At 37.7% G+C, this 22506-nt stretch overlaps 1 protein-coding gene across 9 annotated transcripts in view; it reads right to left on the bottom strand.

The window, feature by feature from the left end:
* DMD (dystrophin) overlaps window positions 1-22506 on the bottom strand; it is a 1187916-nt gene that overhangs the window by 866680 nt on the left and 298730 nt on the right. For all 9 annotated transcript variants that reach the window (XM_071568723.1, XM_071569521.1, XM_071566241.1 and 6 more), the window contains exon 7: window positions 12813-12931. In XM_071568723.1, the coding sequence (XP_071424824.1) occupies window positions 12813-12931 (119 nt within the window). The remainder of the gene's footprint in view (window positions 1-12812; window positions 12932-22506) is intronic.

Raw genomic sequence — 22506 nt, 5'->3', positions numbered from 1 at the left:
AACCTGCTTCCTTCAAGATGCTATACAAAAGAAAAATCTCCTGAGAAACTGAAGAAAGCAGTAAGGAAATTAGAAAAACTTAGGTTCCAAAACACCTTCTTTGGAAAAAATCCATGATCACTCCAAGAATAAATATTACTCTCTTGGCTGGATTCCAACTGGAAATGGTGATAGAAATTATCCTGTAATCATATGATAAAAGAATTACTTCCTATACCTACCAAAAAGAAAATGTATGTTTTAATTTTTATGTCAAGATTCTCTTGTGGCATTAATTTTGGTCTGTTTCTTTACACTGAGCTTCCAGAAAGAAACCACCATGGAGGCCACTGCTCATTAAGCCATCAGTTTACAAACTAATAGATGGAAAACAAACAAAAAACAAACAAAAAAAAACCCAAACCAAAAGATACCAAAGGAAGAAAGAAAGCAAGATCCCCTAAATACTTGCTCATTTGTATTTATTCTTTCCTTTTTTTTAATCAGGTGCCCTATCAGCGACTGCCATTTGCCATTCTAAAACCTGAGAACTTTACATAACTCTTTTGAATTTCAATGTCTGACTGAATCAAGGTTATTCAAGCGACATTGTTTCAATGAAGCCATTCAAAATCATGCAGAATAGAGTCTTAAAGCAATTTAGATACAGCTTTTTTTCCTTATTTGCAATGTAAATAATCCCCAGAAACACTAGAAAATTAATAACCCCGCCATCTTCTATGAATTATTATAATACACTTCCTTCCTCTTTTAACAGAGAACCTCAAAGCTAGAAAAAATTGGAAAAAAAAATGAAAAAAAAAACCTAAGCAAGTTTCTCTTTCAAGCTTCTGCAGTCCTGCTTTCTACACACTTTCATTTTAATATATTAAGAATGCAAGAAGTGCCTGGGGATAGGTGACTTTTTTGTATTTCTGGATTCAATAATTTCAAACACTACCTTCTGTTCTCTTTGAAATCAATTGAAAATAATACTCATTGTATGGAAAAGAGAAGATTCCTCTCTCAAGGCCTTTTTTTCCTGATCAGATTTCTGTACAAGAAAGCCATTAACAGTGCCCAGAATGTCTTGTCTGCAGGATTACCACAGACACACTGAGGTGATAAGAAAATTAATTTAGGCTTTAGATATGCTCCCTTGTTATAGAAGAATGTCAACTGAAGATGAAAATCACTACAAAGAGAATTATATCTCTTGGGGTATTTTTAAAAATTTTTATCTCAAGACAGTCATGCTTAAAGGTTGTTATACAGCTCACACAGTTGGACTTATGCACACAAACTAGCTCGGAGTCAGGGCCAAAGAGGCATTCCAGATGACTCAAAAATTTGCATCTTCTATGCCTGTAGAATCCAAGAAATAAACTCAGATGTCAAATTCTGGTCCAGAGATTAAAGTTTAATTACATTAATTCTACCTAAAATATTTGGATTAATTTCTTCCTTCCATTTACTTTCTAAAAGCTTCAATTCAATTTTCTTTCCTTCCACCACCTCGTTGATAAATGTGTTTCAAACGACCTTCTGATAACAAGCACCAGGAGGAGAAAGTCCAGGGTTTCCATTTGGGGCACAAGGACTTACTAAGATTTAATATAATGGCTCTCCTAATGTACAAGAGACTTTTTCTGCCTATGATAATTATTAGCATTGAAAAACAAGCAACGAACATCAACCGGCAATCACACAACAGTTTGACTCTGAAGAGGAATCAGCATGTTTCAAAAATTATCACCTTCCTATTTGTCTGCCATTGAAAGAACAAAATTTTACTCCTTTTTAGAAGACCTTGTATGGCAAATAAACCAGATTATGAGCAGTGCTGCAGCCTCAAAAGTTTCTTTGCCACAGAGAGGGGCTGTGCAACCTTCCCTCTCTGCACAGGAACGAAAAGGTAACTGGTAAATTTGAACAACCACCTTTTTTTTTTTTTAATTGTTTTTCAATTGGGGTAACAAAACCAAAACACTCAGAAGTTCCAACCACAGTCTAGAACAACTGCCTTATGTGGCATTCGTGTTCAAGCTAAGTATATTATTTCTGTACATAAGTCAATGTTTTGTTCCCAGTTGTCTTGGTTTGAGATAAGCAACTGCCAACCCCCCCAAGCACAGAGAGAAAAGCCTCCCTCCTAACACCAGGGAAAGGGAGGAAAAGAGAGGGGAAAGGAAAAAAACACTTCAAACTGCATTTATACTAAATCTACATATATTTTTCACAGAAAGAAAGAGACAATTAGAAGAGAGTACAAATATACACTCACACAAGTCTGCAACAACAAGTTCCCCACCTCAACTTCTTAACGAACACACAAATTCTACTGTCCTAACTACACATTACTTAAGAAAAGACTTATTCCCCAGGGAGACAAACTCAAGCAGAAAGGAGAGACCCAGAACAACACATTTTACTTTCCTGAGGTACCCTGTGAGCCAGTGGTGGGCCTGGTCCTCTCCATCCCCCCTGGGACAGCATCGTGTGTCCTCCCAAGAGGAGGGCTGAGAAGTGACTGCCTTAACCACTCCCACACTGGTTCCTACTGCCCTGGAGATGATGTCATAATGTGGTATGGAATACAAACTTACTGGCTAGAAGAGGTCAGCTGTTAGCTCAGCCCAGCTCAAGTCAGCTGACAGCTTCAGCCTAGTCCAGACTTCAGAGCCCAAATCTAGGCCCACCTGGGTGAACCCATAACACCAGTCCAAGACTGGGCACACTGGCTGACTCGAGTCAAACTTCTGACCTACTACCAGGTTTTAGGAGGTGGATAATATTTCAATAATATTTCCCTTTTTGGCCAAAATTGTCACCCTTTGTTTTTAAAGGGGGAGTGGGAATAGCCTGCCTTATAGGAAGTCATTAAATCTCATTATCTCCAATTGTATTTCACATCAGGATTTTACTCAAATATCAGCAATTAAGATTATTCACTCCTAGCAGGTAAATATTTAATCATACTTCCATTTGTGGCAAAAATTAAAAATTCAGAAGTCTCAAGATACTCATAGGAGTTCTGTTTTTAAAATTAGGTAATCTCTTCAGCAGGTTTTCAGATCAGTAACAGACAGGCAGATAATGGTGCCTTCACAGTGAAATACAGTTATGGGTTTTCTATACAGAGTAAACCCTTTCACTTAAAAAGAAAAAGGAATTTAGATACTGAACAGGGGCATTTTTATTATTTTTAGGCCAAAGTCTTCCTCTACATTTTCACAGTATTAACCTCCAAGTGTCATCTTCCACAATTCACAACTCTGCATAAATCATCTCTATTTCTAAAAAGCCTCTTTTGAATTATACATATATTTGTACACATATAGCAGTGCTGAAGGTACAGACCACACAATATTTTCATAGGAACTGGGATTCTGAGATCAAAGCAGCATGTTTTGATCTGGGCCTGGTCTTAGTTTGAAGAACCACAGTTTACTTACAATAAGTAGATTAAAACCTGTTCTAACAGATAAATCTCATTACTTAAATTGAAGTTTATTTAAAATCAAAGAACTCTTGTTGGCTGAGCAAATACAATGCTTTTACATCTTTTTAAATTATCATGAGACAAAGAAAAGCCAGAAAAGATTTATGCATTGCTATGTATCACCAGAAACTTGTTAACTATTTACCTAAATAATCCTTCTTCCTTTGTGATTATAAGACTAGCATATACTTATTTCATTCTCTGCCTTAATGCATAAGAAAGCATAATTCTGTCATGATTGAGCTCTTCTCAGTTGTCTTTTATCAGTGATTACTTCGAGCAACTAAGAAGAGTTCCAAGGGGCTTCACTCATTAAATTACAAAGTTTTTTTTTTAAAAAAAGTACTTTATTTTACTGTAAAGCATGAATTACAGATAAATCAAGTCCCAGCAGAAGACACAATATATTTACATGAGAAATTTGGAAAAGAAATTACACAAAATTGAACCTGGATTGTGATATAGTGGCAAGGAAACCTATGTGAGTATTTGACAGAGTACACCAATTATTACAAACTGGCAGAGTGTTCCTAAACACCGTGATTGCAAAATATTAACAGATACAAAGAATTATAAAAACCGTGGGAATATTAAAAAAAGAACAAATGAACCAAACAGACAAAAAACCCAACAAGTCAGTGAAAAAAAAATCCAAACAAAAAACCCCAAAAACCAGCAATGCAAGGTGGAGAATTGTAAATCCAGAGGTAATGGGAAGACCATGCAGCAAAGAGGGAAATAGTCTGCTTAAGCAGGTTCAGATGGCTACTTATAGAAGGAGCATTTAGATATGAAGAACAAAGATATCTAGAATATCACTCTTTTTATGTGTGTGCATTCTTGGGGGTAAGAAGTGGTAAATTCTGCTAAATCTGAAAATTTCAAAACCAAAAATTTGTCAAAAAATAGGCACACAGCACAAACAACAGTGTGTTCTTTGCAGTACCTGCAATATCCAGTTTCACCACTAAGTTCTAATCTGCAGGCAGATACTGCTGCCCATCTCTCCTTTCCTCTCCAGTTCCTGCTGGAGCTCAGTAGCAGAGATTCACTCTGCTACTTCTCACCTTGGAAGAAGCTGGACACAACATTTATGTCAGAAATGACCCAAGTCTTCACACCACCTCATTTACTATGCTCTCAGCATCATATGGAGAACAGTAGCTGTGGTCACTCCAGCTTACCAAATTAAATTACAACATTGCTATAAACTAGGCCATACTTTTAAGGCAGTGCATAGCAGTATGCCTGAATTACACTGTCACTAACAGTCCAAGATGAACATGACCATCCTCTGGAAACATGAGGATACCTATTCTCTGTTTATTATACCAGTACGACCCCTGCTTTTATTCTTAAAACATTTTATGGGTATCACTGCTGTTAGATTCTTCATGTATTTCAGTTTTCTCATTTCTTTGGTCCTAGGCACTTAGACTTATCAAGGCATTAATGGAAAAACACACACCCTTTATTTGGTTTTACATTATTTGTGTTATTATGATATTACAGAGGTATTGAGACATTAAGAGGGCAATAAAACAAACTCAGCATCTGAAATCCCACTATATCAAGAGCTTGCTTTCTTAATTTATTAGTTTATTCTTGCTGGGTTGTGTATTTAGTAGTAGTATATAAATTATACATATATATATATATGTGTGTATGATGATGTATGATATATGAAAACCATGTGCAAGGGTGGAAATATTGGTCAGATATATCCCATAGAAAAAACATTATGCCCCAGTTGAAAGGTTTAAATCCTCTTCCTCCTAACACTGCTACTTGTGTTACTGCAATCCACACAATCTCCAAAATTCCTTTGTATTCCTCTGAATAAGTTCTATCAAGCTCAAAAATCACTTGTTTTTCTTACCTTAGCAGAGAAGAAAAAAAAATTAGACCAAAGGAAACCAATTTAATTTTAAAACCTTTTTTATTTATATGTACAGATACAAATCTCTTTATCAGTAGTTCTTCGTGAAAGGACTATTTTCCCATTTCTCTTTGACAAACCAATTAATAACTATTGCTTTATGTGACCTCAGATGCTATAAAATAAATTTGTAGAGGATAAAAATGATGACTTAAGTTCCAGCTAGCAATTTTTTTTTTACATGTGTTTTCTTAACACATACCTCTTCACAATAGTCCTTGTTTTCCTTGCTTTCAACAGAAAAGGACTACTGGAAGTCCAAAAGGTGGCATATGTGCCTTTATGGGACACTTGTGTTGAAGTCATTCTTACTGACAGAACACACAGAGCAGAGCAACAACGGGACATACAGAAAAAGCACTCACAGTGTTAAAGATCCCTTAACACATTTCAGCTGAGAAATACACTCAACATTTCACAATGTTGAGATTACTGAGTAGCACACTGTGAGCTTCAGTGTGTTTTCCATGGCTTTGTACTCTGGGCTTCATAAAAACAAGGGCCCCTCAGTTGTTCTGGGCCCCTCAGTTCAGAAAGGATATTGAGGGGCTGGAGCGGGTCCAGAGAAGAGCAACAAGGCTGGAGAAGGGACTGGAGCACAAGTGCTGTGGGGAGAGGCTGAGGGAGCTGGGGGTGTTCAGCCTGGAGAAGAGGAGGCTCAGAGGTGACCTCAGCACTGTCTAGAACTACCTGAAGGGAAGTTCTGATCAGGTGGGGGCTGGTCTCTTCTCCCAGGCACTCAGCAATAGGACAAGGGGGCACGATGGGCTCAAGCTCTGCCAGGGGAAATTTAAGTTGGATATCAGAAAAAAATTCTTTCCAGAGAGAGTGCTCAGGCATTGGAATGGGCTGCCCAGAGAGGGGGTGGATTCACCATCCCTGGAGATTTTTAAACGCAGATTGGACGTGGCACTGAGTGCCATGATCTGGTAAATGGACTGGAGTTGGACCAAGGGTTGGACTCGATGATCTTGGAGGTCTTTTCCAACCCAATCCATTCTATGATTCTATGATTCTAAGGAGCTAACTTAATCAATGACAAGACAACAGAGGTCTGGAGCCCCTCAGAACATCGGCACAGCTCCTTACCCAGTCAAAGCAGACACAGAAAAATCTATCTTTCTTTCTAAATACTTGTAGGCCTTCTGGATGCTGATCCTTACATCTAACCATTGCTGAACTATTAACAATAGTAGTTGCTATGCAAAGTTACTGCAGAGCTCTTTATAATTAAAGTTCAGAACTTCAATTTATATTATAGGCTGCAAACCCATTGTGATAGAAAAACTGACAATTTCTTTGGTAGCATATGTGTCCTACTCCAAATTAAATCACAGTTATTTTAAATTTTCCCACTCCTAAGAGGAAGGGCCTATTTTGTCCTTGAGTCCCTTAATACAGTACCTTTCAAGTCATTTATTTCCATGGAAATCTGTAGAAGATACTGATTGTCAAGTCATCTCTTGGTAATTCAATTCCTCACAAATCAAAGAGGTAGTAATAAATCTATTCATAAATATGAAAGATAAAGTGGGTTTAGATGGAGTCCAGTGAATTTACCATTTTTGCTGACTATTTTATTTGCTTAAGAGAAGAAAGAAAAGGCAGGACTTCCACCTTATCAGTAGGTAAAGAAGAAATGGATTATAATTTTGGGGACAAATTTCTCAGAAGAAATTGTAGAGTAAAACATGACAAAAGGAATATAGATCAAACTAGCAACCATTTGGAAAACCTATGTGTATTACAAGTTCAAAAAAAATTGCATACAAAAATTTACATATTCCATTTTTAATTTTGAATGTATTTGCACAGCCCTTCTCTTGTACTCCATTTCATAGCTGTGCTAAAAGCTAAAGACAAAGTACACAATATGGCACAATATGTCCAGCATTAGAGCTGTAATTTGTACTGACAAATAGTAAAACAAAAGTTAAAGGGTTGTGCTGTTACTGCTGTACTTATTAATGTGAGTCCTGCACACGTCCCTCTTATTCAACCAAATGCATACCTGGCTTTGAGAACCAAAAAGAGCCTTAAGAAAACAATCCTTTTTCATTTTATTTTCTGACCATTACAAAGGTTTTGTGCAACTGAAATAATGTTTTCTAAGCCCACGCCAGTATTTTCCTTGACTGTTCTCAGCAGCATGCTATCAAATGAAGCTCTTGTGACTTGTCTTCCAACTGCCTTTAAAAACTCTCCCTCAGAAAAAAACAAAAAACCAAAAAAAAAAACCCAAAAAACCCCAACCCCCCCCCAAAAAAAAACCAAAAAAAAAACCCAAAAAAACCCCAACCCCCTCCCCAAAAAAAACCCAAAAAAACCACACACCACCAACAAAAAAAACCCCAATGTGTCCCCCATTCTGGCACTATAATAGGCAAAACATTTCTAAATTTTAGGGCACATAGAAAAAAAAAAACAATTTCCCATACTCCCTTGACATAAGCCATATCAGCAAGGGTAGTAACATGAACTGAAAAACATTATTACCACTGTATGTAACTACTGGGGACAGGCAGGGTTAACAACTTCAAGAATTGAGATGCTGACAGTTTTTTGCCCTCTTCTCTGTGCTCCAATATGGTAGAACCCATTACTGTTGAGATACAGAAGTACAGGAAGTCAAGATCAAAGAAAAAAGTTATGGAAAACTGTCTGAGTCTCATTATCACTTAATAATGGCGCCAAAAACTCAGGTCATCAGTGTAAATTAGGGAAAATACAGGAAATGTGACTGGGACAGATTAAATGAGGTTTTTTATTAGGCTACACAAAGGATATGAAACTGGATAATTACTTTACCTAAAAAGGACAGCAGAAATGCCATTATATAACTTCACAGTATTTATTCTTGGGCTAGCACAAACAAGCATAAGACCCAGGAGAATGACAGCAGGGACAAGTTCTTTAAGCCAGAAGGAAGCACACAGACACCTCTGATGCTGCTGCTACCCCACTCACACTCGGTTGTTCCAAGAGGAAAGAGAGCTCAGATGTATTCCCAGACTTAATTTCTGAGAGATCCTTCCCTCCGGTTCCTCAGAAGATCATTCTGCCCCAATATGGCATGTGTATTTTATGCCAAAGGGTAAAAGCAATTACACAGCCAACAGCAGGTAACTACTGTGTGTTGTTGACCACAACACACATTGCTGTTTGCTTGCCTGTCCCTGCCTGATGAAATTTAACAAGATGCTCCTGAAAGAGTGGACACTCAATAAGGAATAGAACAGCCTTGATTACATTTTCTGAAATTTACATCCAGAAAACCACAACAATCATCACAAAAATGTGAAAAACCAGAAATTTTCATTAGTTGTATCAAAAGTAATTGGGTTTTTTTTTGGTTTTTTTTGTTGTTTTTTTTTTTTTTTAGGAAAACAAAATAGAACTAAGAAATAAATATTATTGTGGTAAAAGTCTTCCCAAAACCTAGTTTTGCCTTTCAAATCTGAACTGAAATCACTATTAAAATGAGCAGGTTTTGGCAACTAATCAAATATTAGTTTTGAGCAACCAAAGCAAAAAAACTATTCTTTGAAAGGTTCACAGAGAGAATTATCAAGATTTACAATATCTTAGCTGCATAATCATAAATGTCTTACAACAGAAGGTCGTTGTGAATCACACAGACATACTTCAGCCTGAAAAGTTGAATTTGCAAACATATTTTTCCTTTTGAACTCTGCCTGCTAACATCCACCAATTTCCCCTATCTAATCTTATATTTTCCTGTTATCTTTCATACACTACAGTAATGAACACCAAATAAGACATTTTAACCTGCCTACATTTCACTCACTGGCAAGATTTAATAAAAAGGACCATAGAATATGTTGAGTTGGGAGGGACTCAAAAAGATCACTGGGCCCAGTTCCCTGTTCCTTGCAGGACAACCTAAAACTAAACCATATGAGTAAGAGCATTGTCCAGATATTCCTTGAACTCTGGCAGGCTTTGTCCCATGACCACTTCACTGGGGAGTCTTTTCCAGTGCCTGACCATCCACTAGGTGAACCACCTTCTCCTAATCCAGAATCTGCACCAGTGCAGAATAGAGTGGCACAACCACCAGTGCTTGGTGTACCCCACAGCTGGCTCTTCCAGCTGCCAGGGCACACTATTGAGTCATGTTCAACTTACCATCAACCCAACCCCAAGATCTCTTTCCATAGTGCTGCTCTTGAGCTTCTCATCCCCCAGCCTGCATATCATATGATTACCCTGTTCCAGGTGAAGAATCCAGGACTTGCTCTTGTTAAATTTCATACCGACCACTCTATTCTATCTAGATCATTTTGTAAGACCCCCCTTGCCTCAAGGGAGTTCAGACCTCCTCCTGAATTAGTGTCATCAGCAAACTTAACGTACATTCAACTCCTGAATATAAATAGAGCTCAAATCTCATTGTTACTCCATGACAGAAGAGAGGAAGGAAATTCTTCATTTTTCTTTTCATCATACATTTTCAATATCAAGGAGAAAAAAACCCCAACTGTAACCAAGGGAGGCGGGTTTGTGACCTGCTGAGAGGACTTCACAGAAGTCACTGCAACAGGCAACTTTATTCATCCGCTCACAAAACTCTTATACACTTCAAAAGCTGGATCCCTCCGCAGCTCCGCCACCTTGGCACTGATAATTGGTTAACAATGCTGTGTACATGACAAAGCCCGCTCTAATTGGCCGATGACACACATCTGTTGAGAGGGTGGCAGGAGCCGCTGACCTCATTAACTAGTCCTTGAGGCTACAACACGCTAAGTACAGAAACAAGTTCAACACACAACTCGCACTTTAGATCTAAGAGCATATGAAATCCCAACACCCAACAACCTCAAATAACATCAAAACAAAGAATCAATAGCTAACATATTTAAAATATTTGCTGTGGAATGATATCAGCTTTCTCATGCATTCTATCTGAAGAGGAAAGTGAAAAGGCTTGAACAAAGCTCCTACCATGTATCGTACTCTCGCAGAAAGGTTTATTTGCTTCCTCTCCCTTCCCTCCCCCCCGGTATTATGAACATTCTGATTGCGGATTAGATGGGCAGAATTTAATCTATACTGCATATGTAGCCTATTTGGGGAATTTATATAAAAACGCTATCTTCAGATAACATCTGATTAATCACAACCTTTCCTTAGCTAATTTTGTTTAAAGGAAAGCTATAAACAGAGAGACATACTGGCTGTTTTCAAGGGGAAGTTAGGAAGGTACTCTGCAGAGACATTACCCAGCTTCAAAGACAAGATAAAAGTAACGTATCAAAAGAGGAATACAACAATTTTATCAAACTACTTTAAGATTCACATATAAAAAAGGAATTTCTTAAGATGACTGAATGACACAGAAAAAGATTTCTGTTGGAGATGCCAGGTGTTTTCTTCTTTGTTTTAAGTCAAGTATTATCACTATAAAAGCAATCTGCTAGGGTAGCTTTTGTTAAGTTTACTTGCTTAAAAACTGAAAAAAAGAACCTTCTTTAAGATACACTACTGGTATAAAAAAGTATTCCTAGTAGTCAATAAAAGCAAGGATAATAACAAGAATGACCATTTCTGCATGAACCAAAATACAAAAGCTTTAACTTCCACTATTCAGCTTTTACAAGAAACACTTAAACAGACTAGATCTTAACCACTTTGGCGATAGAACTGGAGATCCAGTTCTAAAATAATGTTTTGAAATATGCTCATGGGATAGACTTAAACTATCAACAGTCTCAGAAATAAACTGACTACTTCTCATGGGATATACTTCAAATATCAGCAATCTCAGAAAAAAACTTCATATAAAACCTACAAAACCAAAGCTAGCAGAATATAGATATTTACTTTTCAGAATCTAATTGCTAAGACAGACCCCTTAGACATCTGTCTTAACGTATCAATCATCTGTAACTTCAGAAGACAACACACCCCAAAATGTTTTCTTTTTTGACTTCCATACATGGCTGCAGAAGAACAGGTCTTTACTGAACAGTGGTTTCCTTTCTACTTAATATTTTCAAAATATTGAGATAGCAAACATTTAAGTAACAGAACCAAATTTTCAAGTGTTCACAAATTACACAGGTACTGTTTTGACAAGCGTGAAGTTACACAAAAAATAATGTTTCACCACTGCATATTTTCTTTCTGTTTTAATAGTAGCACTTTGTAGCCAGAGAAGACAGTTTTGTTCCCCAATACATCATTAAAGAAATATTTGAGTATCTAATTAGAAGAAGTTATAAAAAGTAAAATTAGAGAAAGAGTATACTAGAACCTTCAAACAAGATTTCTGACTTACTTACATACCAGTAACTCTGGTTTTCAGTCTTAGAACAAATTTATTAATATGAACAAAGGTGCTAGTTCCACAAATTCATGTTTTCAAATAGGTGCAGAATTTATTATACCTTTGGAAGAGTTTACACTGGAGTGGAAAAAAAAGCAGGTGGCCAGCACTGTGATTTACCAACACTGAATAGCAAATAATTACAGCAGACATTTGGAAAACCACAAATGTTTAAGAGTTTTTCACTTGTTGGCTACACAACTGCAAATATCTTTGCCAAAACCAGAATAAAAATGTCTAATCAGAAGTGGCTTTTGTATAATGAAAAATAACTTTTTCCTCAATCTATTTTAAGGAACTTTAAGTATAGACACACACACACATATACATAAAAAGGAAATAGCTATTCCAATTGTCTTGTAGTAAAATGTTTTGGAGAAATTTCCTCTGAGGGAAAGTTACTGAGGCTTTCAGCAGTGCAGAAAGTATGGCAGAGAATATATAGAAATGGACAAAATTAAAAATATCTTGTGAAAAACAAGGAACCTTTCAAACTTTACTGTGTCAGGCCATATAAAGGATAGAGTTAAGGTAAAACAGGCAATTCTATTACAGGTAAGATTAAATGATAGTGATATGAGACATGTCATCCTGATACAATTTAAATATGAAAAGATGTGTAAGCCACATTTAAAATACAGGAGCATCTAGAGTTTGAATACACATTTTGGATATATATATATATAAAAATTTGAACTTAAGATCTTTTGGAAAGATATCAAAGCTGCAGATGCTCTAAGCCATTGAAACAGAAATGAAAAACTTATTGAGATATGCTTAATTCAATGCACACATTTTAAAACTCTGCTCCCAAAGCTGAAAAGAAATTGCTTTCGAGAATATACATACAGAATATACACACACTATTTCAATAGAGCAAAAAGATAACATTAAAAGATAAAGGATTTTGCTTCAGCCTATCATTTATTTTGTGAATTGTTAAATTCTTTTGCAAAAAGAAATTAAAATTAATTTAGCATCAAATACACAGAAATATTGATCTCCCATTTAGAGGAAAAGCCCCCATGATTTCTACTTACCCTCCGGATCCAGGAGTTTCTCTATGCCCAGGTGCTGCCGGGCTATGTTGAAGGCATGGTCTAGTCGTTGTACAGGTGACTGCTGGGAAGCCACAGTGTTCCAATCAAATAGGTCTGGTCTAAAGCAGAAATAAGAGTAAGTTCCTTATTTTTCATGTATTCATGTATTTCTAAAGCTATTCATCAGCAACTGCTTTTCTACTTCCATAATCAAAGACCTTGTTCAATTGGTGGCAAAACTAATGAAGCTTGGTTTCAAATGAGTTTGCACCCTATTCTCATGCAAGTCCATCACAATCACATTAACCACATTTCTTATCTTCCATCCAGTCCTAACAGCCTGCTGCCTCACTCCCCCAAATCACCTGTTTGCACTCTGCTCCTGTCACTGCCCAAATGCCCACAGTGGGTTTGCTCCTTCCTTCCAGTCCCAATCAGAGCCTGAGTTAGAAAGATCACGTGCTGTGGCCACGCACACTGGGACCAGCTCGTAACAGGCCAAGCAGGACAGAACCCCTGAGGCCATTTTGGAGCCCTCCTCCTGGCCCCAGACACCAGCTTTTCATTTCATTTAATATTTCTAAGAATGTAAATGTTTCTGAGATTATAACCTCACTGTTAAGATTGAAATCGGTCAACAGGTTAAAAAATTCCATAGAATCATTTGGGTTGGGAAGCACCTTTTACAGAGTTCAACCATGACCCCAGCACTGCCAAGTCCACCACTAATCCAGGTCTGTAAGTGCTACATCTACCCAGGTTTTAAATACTCCACCACTTCCCTGAGCAGCGTGTTCTAATTCTTTCTGACATTTGCAGTGAAGACACTTTTCCCTAATATACAATCTAAGCCTGCCCAGCACAACTTGAGGCCACTTCCTCCTGTCCTATTGCCAGTTAGCTGGGAGAAGTGAATGACACCCACAGTTAACTGGGAGAAGTGAATGACACCCACAGTTAGCTGGGAGAAGTGAATGACACCCACAGTGCTACAATCTCCTTTCAGGTAGTCGTAGGCAGTGACAAGGTCTCCCCCAAGACCCTCTTTCTCCAGGCTAAACAATCGCAGCTGCCTCAGCTGCTCCTCAACAAAACTTGTGCTCCAGACCTCCAGTAGATTGGATGCATAGAAGGGAACACTGCTTATGCTCTTGGTCTCTTAACCAGCCATCCCAAGCATCAACAAGACCTGAGAACATATGCAGCACAGCTGCACATGCCACTTTTCTTACTAAAACTGTTAGAAAAATTCATACTTTTCAGATGAGTATAAAACTGTAGTCATAGAATCATAGAATTGATTGGGTTGGAAAAGACCTCCAAGATCATCAAGTCCAACCCTTGGTCCAACTCCAGTCCATTTACCAGATCATGGCACTCAGCGCCACGGCCAATCTGTGTTTAAAAATCTCCAGGGATGGTGAATCCACCCCCTCTCTGGGCAGCCCATTCCAATGTCTGATTACTCTCTCTGGAAAGAATTTTTTTCTGATCTCCAACTTCAATTTCCCCTGGCAGAGCTTGAGCCCATCGTGCCCCCTTGTCCTATTGCTGAGTGCCTGGGAGAAGAGACCAGCCCCCACCTGGCCAGAACTTCCCTTCAGGTAGTTCCAGACAGTGCTGAGGTCACCTCTGAGCCTCCTCTTCTCCAGGCTAAACACCCCCAGCTCCCTCAGCCTCTCCCCACAGCACTTGTGCTCCAGTCCAGTTACTGGTTTTAGTTATCAGTGCAAAAGCACTAGAGTACAATTTACATGCTCTTGCAGGAAAAGACAAAAAAAGTGAAACTGAATTATAACTCAGATACTCAATTTGGGACCTTGTATTATCAGTTGCACTATTTACAGTATAAATACTGTTAATACCCCATGATCTTTGACCCTTCATTTGAAAGTTATCCACTAGGAGATCAGAATTTCTTATCAAGCACTCTTAAATTAATTAGATGTTTTGTAACTAGTATACACAAAACATGAAGAAAAACAACTATGCTGTTTATGACTTTGATGCAGTGTTCTAAATCAGAGAACATTTAGACTTATAACTTCAACTACAGATAAATCAAGTATGTTATTTGCACAGATTAAAATGTTGCAATTAGTTGTGACAGATTTACTTACGTTTATATTAATTTTAGAAGTTAATTTTAAATAGTCTCCCAGCCTATAATAAATGGCAAAAACATTCCCTACATCATGCTGTAATAATGTCAAGAGAGTAAAGGAAAAAATGCCATTTATGTAGTAATAATTCCCCAGTTATGTACCTTTGCTTTCCAGTTTTTTTTCTGAGGGAGGAGTGATTTACAGAGTAACAATTAAGTTATTCCAAGTTTTTTTCCTTATCTGTGCAGAGGTTTTTAAATATTAAAAACCGAGTTTATTCCTTCCCAAATACAGAAAAATTTCAAAATATTAAATTTAGCTGAGGACAGGACAAGGAAATGTGAGGAAACTTAGATGCATTAAGTTTGTGGTCTCATAGACTGATAAATGTACTAAAAAAACAGGCATTCTCAATACAGATTACGTGTACATAACTTTTCCCATCCTCCTTTCACTGGGGATAGAGAGTTGACACTCCATAGCATACGATGCTGTGTTTTGGATTTATGGTTAAAACAATTTCACTTGTTTGGCTGTTGCCCAAGTTTGATTACGTAAGATAAACACCTTCTTTTTTTTTTTCCCCTCCCCTCTACTTTCCCCAAGTGAGTAGGGTAGGGATGGGCAAGAAACTGGAAGGGGACACAGCCAGGACTGATGGCTCAAACCAATAAAAGGGGTATTTCATACCATATAACCTGATCAGCAATAAATTCTGGGTAAAGGAAGTTAGTGTGGGGCATGTTTATCTTGAAAGATGTCTGCTGCTTAAAGACAGTTTGGGCATCAGTTACTGCATTTGCATCACTTCTGTTCTTCTTTCCTTCATTTATCAAAAGTCCCTCACTTGAGAGTTTTGCTGCTTTCACTTCTCTTGACTCTTCTGAGGGAACAGGGGGAGAAGCAAACAAGTGGCTGTGCGGGTGCTCAGTTGCTAATTGGGGTCAACCCACCACACTTCTATGCAGGCACATGAATATCCTTCAATTGCTTATGCTCTCCAAATTTACCACTTTGCACAGGATGAATAAGCTCAAACAGCACAAATAGCAGACAATGCTGTAGAAGGCACAAAGCTGTCTACTATGGCTTCCTTAAAAACCTCTGTGAGGATGTGATGCACAAATAACACAGAGACTAGAGGGGAAAAAGAGTATTTGGTGACAAAAGCTTTTAGGAGAAGGAAAGGAAAGAATCATATCCAAGGGACTACCTCCCCCTCAAATGTTTTCAGAGGGATTAGGTTGAAACTCTAACCACACCTGTGGTGCTTTGAGCAGCACATTGTTTTCACACAATCATGACTTGTTTGCTGATATAAACTTTTCAATACAAGAACATACTTTCTTCTAACCAGTCAGGACTCCACTAGCAAAGAAAATGAACATTTACAATTATTCATTGAAGAATGTCACAATATTTTCTCATTCCTCCTAAAAAAAACCTGTCATAAATAGTATCTTAGAGGGCCAATTTCATTCAACTTCTCAGTTGTATAATCCAGGAGAGTATTTTAAATTTGATGTATCCAGATAGGCTAAAGTTGTCATCATGACATGTTCTGTGGAGGGAGCATTCTCAACTGATTTTATTTTTAAAAAGTTCAGCATTCAAACACAGAAGTTTCAATAATAAAGTTTCAGACAACATCATGTCTTCAATATTTTGGTTGAATTTGCATGCTCCATGTGTTAGTGTAGAGCATGCACAGCATCTGTTTTTACACTTACTACAGCTGTGTAATGGTTTGCCCCATGGCTTCCCCAGTAACCATTGTATCTAAGGAAGTTACAAGGATTCCACACGTGTCTTCCACGTAGCAGGGGGGGAGTGGTTTTTTTTTGTCCTTCCCTTCCTTGGCTGAGGAGCTGGGGGAGGTGGTTGGAGTCTGGTCCCTCCGGTCCCTGGTGTTTCTCCTGTCCTGGGTGAGATTGTTTCATGTTTGTTCCCCTTCCTTGAGGTTTTTAATTGTGTTTGTTTTGATTCATTCAGTTTCTTTAGGTTGGGTTGGTGTCTTCCCTATTTTCCGGCTAATCAATCCCCTTTTCTCCCTTCCCCTCTCCCCTGGGGGGTGGGATCCTTTGTATTGTGTATACAGTGTGGTTTGTAAATGTTAGTAAATATAATTTATTCTTTTTATTCAGTTCAGTTTCTTTAGAGTGCATTTCTTTTCAGTGGTTTTTTTTTCCCTTTCCTTTGCTGGGAAGGTTCTGGGAGGGGAAAGGGGGGCCAGTCCAGGGTTGGCAGCAGCCAGGCCAAACCTGCGACAAGCTGCCAACGTTTGAACTCTCCAAGACACCGCAGTAAGAGAAGCAGTAAAGCCTTCATAAGTCACTAACAGGATTCTTATCAATATTTTCTTAGTATTGTACATAAAGCAGACAACACAGATTCCAAATCAACATAAAAGTATACAGCCACCAAGTACAACTCAGCTCTGAGAAGCATCAGGTTAACAAAAAAAAAAAGTTCTCCCTACCCCAACAGCAATTTGACTTTCCAGACGTTCCCTTTGTTCCAAGAATATATAACTAGATATATTTCAGTAGCACCATCACTACAATTAGAGCATCATAATGTCAGCTTGAAGCATCAGCCTCTCGGTGCTATCTGTCTAGATGTTTCATTTGGGATATTTATGCAGCAATACTGCTATTTGTGATTACAGGAGATGTTACAGCCTAAAAGAACAGTAATTGTGGTATATGGCAAATGGCTTTTAAAAATCCCTGAAACAACACGGAAACAGAATTTCAAATTACATTATTGGTTTTCTAAGGAGTTTTAAATACAGGAGTGAGTAGGTATGAAATGGCAGAAATAAATGGAATACTGATTCTCTGCCTTTATTTGTTTTCTTGAATTTTTTTTTCAAATTCTACAAAGGGAGACAAAAATTGTTCTCATATCTGCAGCTTGGTTAACATGTGGCAGGAGGAAACCCAAGAGAAAATAACTAGTATTCTTCACTTTCTCCCTGAACAATACAAGCATACGAATGCTCAATGAAATGAGAAGCAGAACATGATGAAATTCATCTAGTCACACATTGATCAGCACAAAGAGCACTGATCTTCTATTAATTTATAGCAAGATTAAGGAGAACGAAAGCTGAAAGGACTGAAAACTTCAATGGAGGAGTTTGCATTATAAAAATCAAAATTTATATTGAGCACAAGGTAGTTTTCATACCAAAAGATTTTTTTTTCTATAACCAGCAGAAATAAAAAAAAAAAAGAAAAGGAGAAAACAAACCTGAAATTTTTCAAAACACATTTCCAGCAAAAATGATTTGCCACAAAGTATAAGAGGGAGTCGACACTAACACACACAACCAGTTACACAACTTACAACAGAACTAGATGAGTCAGGATAAGAATTTTTAATTTGGAATATACTAAGGGCAAATAAATCCAGACAGATTTTTATGTAGAAATGAAAGGCACACGTAAGACAAAAAAACCCAATAGGTTCCATCCAATTTAAAGTATCCAACAAAACAAAACTCAGAGGCAGCAGGCAGCTATGCATAGCAGCTCCAACTCACCACAGTGCTCTGTGCCTACCTGAGGCCTCTCTTATTTTGGCTTAGAGACCACCTGCTAAATTTTTGTCAAAAAAAAGGAAAGTTAATTTTTACAATTGCCAATATAAATACTATGACCATATTACCCCTTTAAGCAGGGAAGAAAAACAGACAAAAAAAAAACCCAAAAAAACAAACCCAAATTTTCTGAGATGGGTTTCTCTGATTACTAAAGAATACGTTTATTCAATCAAATCACTTTTTTCCATATGAACAGGAGGTTAATTTATCTAAGTTGCATATGGCAGTGAAAGCTGAAGGGGTAAAGAATTTTGCAAAGGTGCATGGTTAAGAAAAGAGAAACAAAACATTAATCAGAGGGAAAATTCTGAAGGAACTGAAATATTCTGAAGATATTTAAACATCAAGTGAGGTATTAATTTCTTCAAGTATGATAAGCCTTTCAAAACAGCAGCCTTTATAACTTAGATGACTTTCAGTAGAAATTAATTACAAAGATAATTACAAGCACCATGAAGAAACAACATACACATTTTAAGCCATTTTCTTAATCTGCCTCAACATCTAGCTAAGTTATAATGCTAATAGAATTGCAGCATAATAAAATAATTTAGTAATAGAGAAACTTACAGTTCTAATTCACAAAAAGCTTCCAACGCTGGAGGTAGAAAGTAGTCACAATTAAATCTTAAAATTTACCATCTCCTTTACAAGAGACAGTGTATGGGCTTGTTGTTCCATCTCTTGTGTACAAGATCTTGTATATCTCTCCACTACTCTCACAATTAAAACAAACCAGGAGACAGCAACCAACATAGAAACTATTGATTTGCTAAAATAAAATTGTTTTCACTCCTCTTTATACCATTTCTTTTAGTTCTACTTTTTCTGTAACTTACTGAAGACAAACTTTTTTTACCTCTATCCAGCACTTCTTTTTAAATGCCATTTTCCTTCCCTCCTCACTACGTCACCCTGAAGCAGGAACAGCTGCAGTGAAGTGCTCATTTCCAAGGGAGACACCTGGGCTAAGTTCAAGCATTTTAAAGAAGCAAGGAGGAAGCTAATGAATGCCACCTGTTCCTATCTCAAACTCCTGATCAAAGGGGCAGGGGAAAAAAAAATAAAAATTCTCCACAAAGTTAAATGAAAAAGTCAAAGCTCTCTTTGATACCCATCTCGAAGAAAAAGATTACAAGAGGTGAATGGGAAAAGTTCTCTGTAATCTGCAGCCTGAAGCTGGGAGAGTTTCAACTATAGCAGGACTGACCTCTCTTCCTTAGTCAAATGGTTTTGTTTCTGTATATTCCTAGGGTGATAGTGCCACTCTACAGATGCTGCCCTGCTTTTATTCAGTTCAAAGCAGAACATACCATTCAAGGAACCATATGCCAAGTTTATATTCTGAAAATTCTCACTCTGGGCTCACTGATGTGCCAAGTAACCTCTGCTCCACTGCTCCTCACACTCAGTATTGAAAGCAATTGCTAAAGAGCCAAAATGTCCATACAGAGATAGTGCTTAGACAGATGGGGATATCTCCTTAAAGTAACCCCTTTATAAAATAATGAAGAAAGAACATTAGAAATATTTGATTGAAACAAAACAGTCAGTGGAAAGCAAGGGATTGGTGGGTTAAAGGACTATCAGAGATAAAGCTTCCCACTGAGAGTACTGCTCTCAGAGTACACTATGCAGTTAGTGCTTCATGATAGACTCTTACTTTATTTCAATCCCTTTAGGGAGGTACTTAGAATATTCATCCAGATACAAATTCCACATTACTGTCTGAACCTCTTAAAAAAAAAAAAAAGAGAAAACAAAAAGCCACCTGCTCATCACTAAAAACATTACATAAGAGAAATGAAAATAGCACAATCCCTAAAGGAAAGAAAAAATAAATTGCTTTAATGCTACAAAGAAATCTACCCTCACTTTCAGAAAATCTAAATACTGTGGAAAAAAAACCTGGCTAGTAAAATTAAATATTTTTAGGGTGTATGGCTGCTTGGGTTTTTTAGAGGTGGCTTGTTCTTTTTTGGGGGAGGTTGGGTTGTTTGTTTTTTTTTTGTGGTGGTGGGTTTTTGGTGTTGTTTTGTTTTGGTTGGTTGTTTTTTGTAGCAACCTAGGAATAGCACTATAATTGGCAAAAAAACCATGCTCATAAGGCACAAGGTCCACCATATGAGTTAATGATCATACTTGATTTTCAAACTATAGCTAGCCTTTTATTCTCTGCTTCCATTCCTGAGAATATCTAAATGTGATGAAGTCTAGGGATGCCAATTACATCCTGAGGTCAATGGCAAAGGCTTATATAAGGCTTACCTCTGACAGACATGAAAGAAGGGCTATACTCAAAGACTTCAGTGTCAAAAGGAAAAGCTACTATTTGCAGTAAAGGATACTTTTTTTCAATTAAATCATGGAAGTCTTTTAGCTTTCAGAAATTATGAATATATGTCTTAAATATTTACAAATGAATGAGCGGGAGCGGGTCCAGAGAAGAGCAACAAGGCTGGTGAAGGGACTGGAGCACAAGCCCTGTGGGGAGAGGCTGAGGGAGCTGGGGGTGTTTAGCCTGGAGAAGAGGAGGCTCAGAGGTGACCTCAGCACTGTCTGGAACTACCTGAAGGGAAGTTATAGTCAGGTGGGGGCTGGTCTCTTCTCCCAGGCACTCAGCAATAGGACAAGGGGACACGATGGGCTCAAGCTCTGCCAGGGGAAATTTGAGTTGGATATCAGAAAAAAATTCTTTCCAGAGAGAGTAATCAGGCATTGGAATGGGCTGCCCAGAGAGGGGGTGGATTCACCATCCCTGGAGATTTTTAAACACAGATTGGACGTGGCACTGAGTGCCATGATCTGGTAAATGGACTGGAGTTGGACCAAGGGTTGGACTCGATGATCTTGGAGGTCTTTTCCAACCCAATCCATTCTATGATTCTATGATTCTATGATTTTATATACGTTCCAGATTATTGCCTAAGTAACCATAAAGACACACACAGCTGTTCTAACAATTACAGCAGTAAGTCCTAGTTTCCTTCAAGAGACATTTCAACATAGAAATTGCTGAGAAAAAGAGTGAAAGGAAAGTAGAAAGGGACAGTAACAAAGGAGGGAAAAAGACAATGGAAGCAGTGAACTCATTAAATATAGAGGAATAAAGTCAGAGGATGAAAGGAAAAAGAAAACATCTGGACAAAACTTTATGGAGAACAAGGAAATGGACAAGAATGAAGTGGAACAGGAGAACCACAGAAATAGAAAACAAGCAGGGAAAACAGAGGAGCTAAATTTGAGTGTTTGTCTTCAGAGGGCTGCTCATTCTGTATATGTAATGTTTTTAAAGCTCAGGATGTGTGAGATACCAGGTTTCTCTGAGATTTCATGTAAACCACTGTTGAACTTTTCTTCAGTGTACATTTGAAGTCTCTTCTTTAGACACTAAATCCAAAACTCTGACACCCAACAAGTATGTGAGGCACCTGCATTTTAGAGTGACTGCATTAGGCTTCTTAGAGAAGGTATTTTATTTTTATAGGATAGAGTTAGGTGTCTTGGTGTAGCTATTTAACTGATTGCATCTTTAATCTTGAAGGACAATTCAGTGTTCTCACACACTGAACATGAAATGCAAGGTCACCAAAATAGTCCTTGGATCATCTTAGAAATGAGTGACTCAGCACTTCAGAGAACATCAGGTCTTCCTCTGAAACTTTTGCAGAGTAACATAGTGGTTAAAAGCCCAAAACCAACTGGTGTTCTTGGAGACTTGCCACAGAGAATCTGAGTGCACATTTGCCATTTCCCAGATAAGGGAAGTAACCACTGGGCAAGAGACTAGACTTCTCTGGAGTAATTCTTTTTCACTTCTATTGAAAAGAGGCCCACTGTGCAGAAAGCTATGCAAGATTTATGGCAGCAGACTGAACAAGAGTAAAAGCAAGTTTAAGTTTTGCAGCCCTGAATTACAAAGCCTGAATAAAGTGCATAAATTCTAGTAAGCAGGAAATGAATGTTCACAACTGGTGAACTT

The sequence above is a fragment of the Pithys albifrons genome, chromosome 1, assembly GCF_047495875.1.
Source record: "Pithys albifrons albifrons isolate INPA30051 chromosome 1, PitAlb_v1, whole genome shotgun sequence".
NCBI classification, from domain to species: domain Eukaryota; kingdom Metazoa; phylum Chordata; class Aves; order Passeriformes; family Thamnophilidae; genus Pithys; species Pithys albifrons.
Note: the sequence above shows the minus strand (reverse complement) of the source record. Positions and strands in the feature narration are given on the sequence as shown.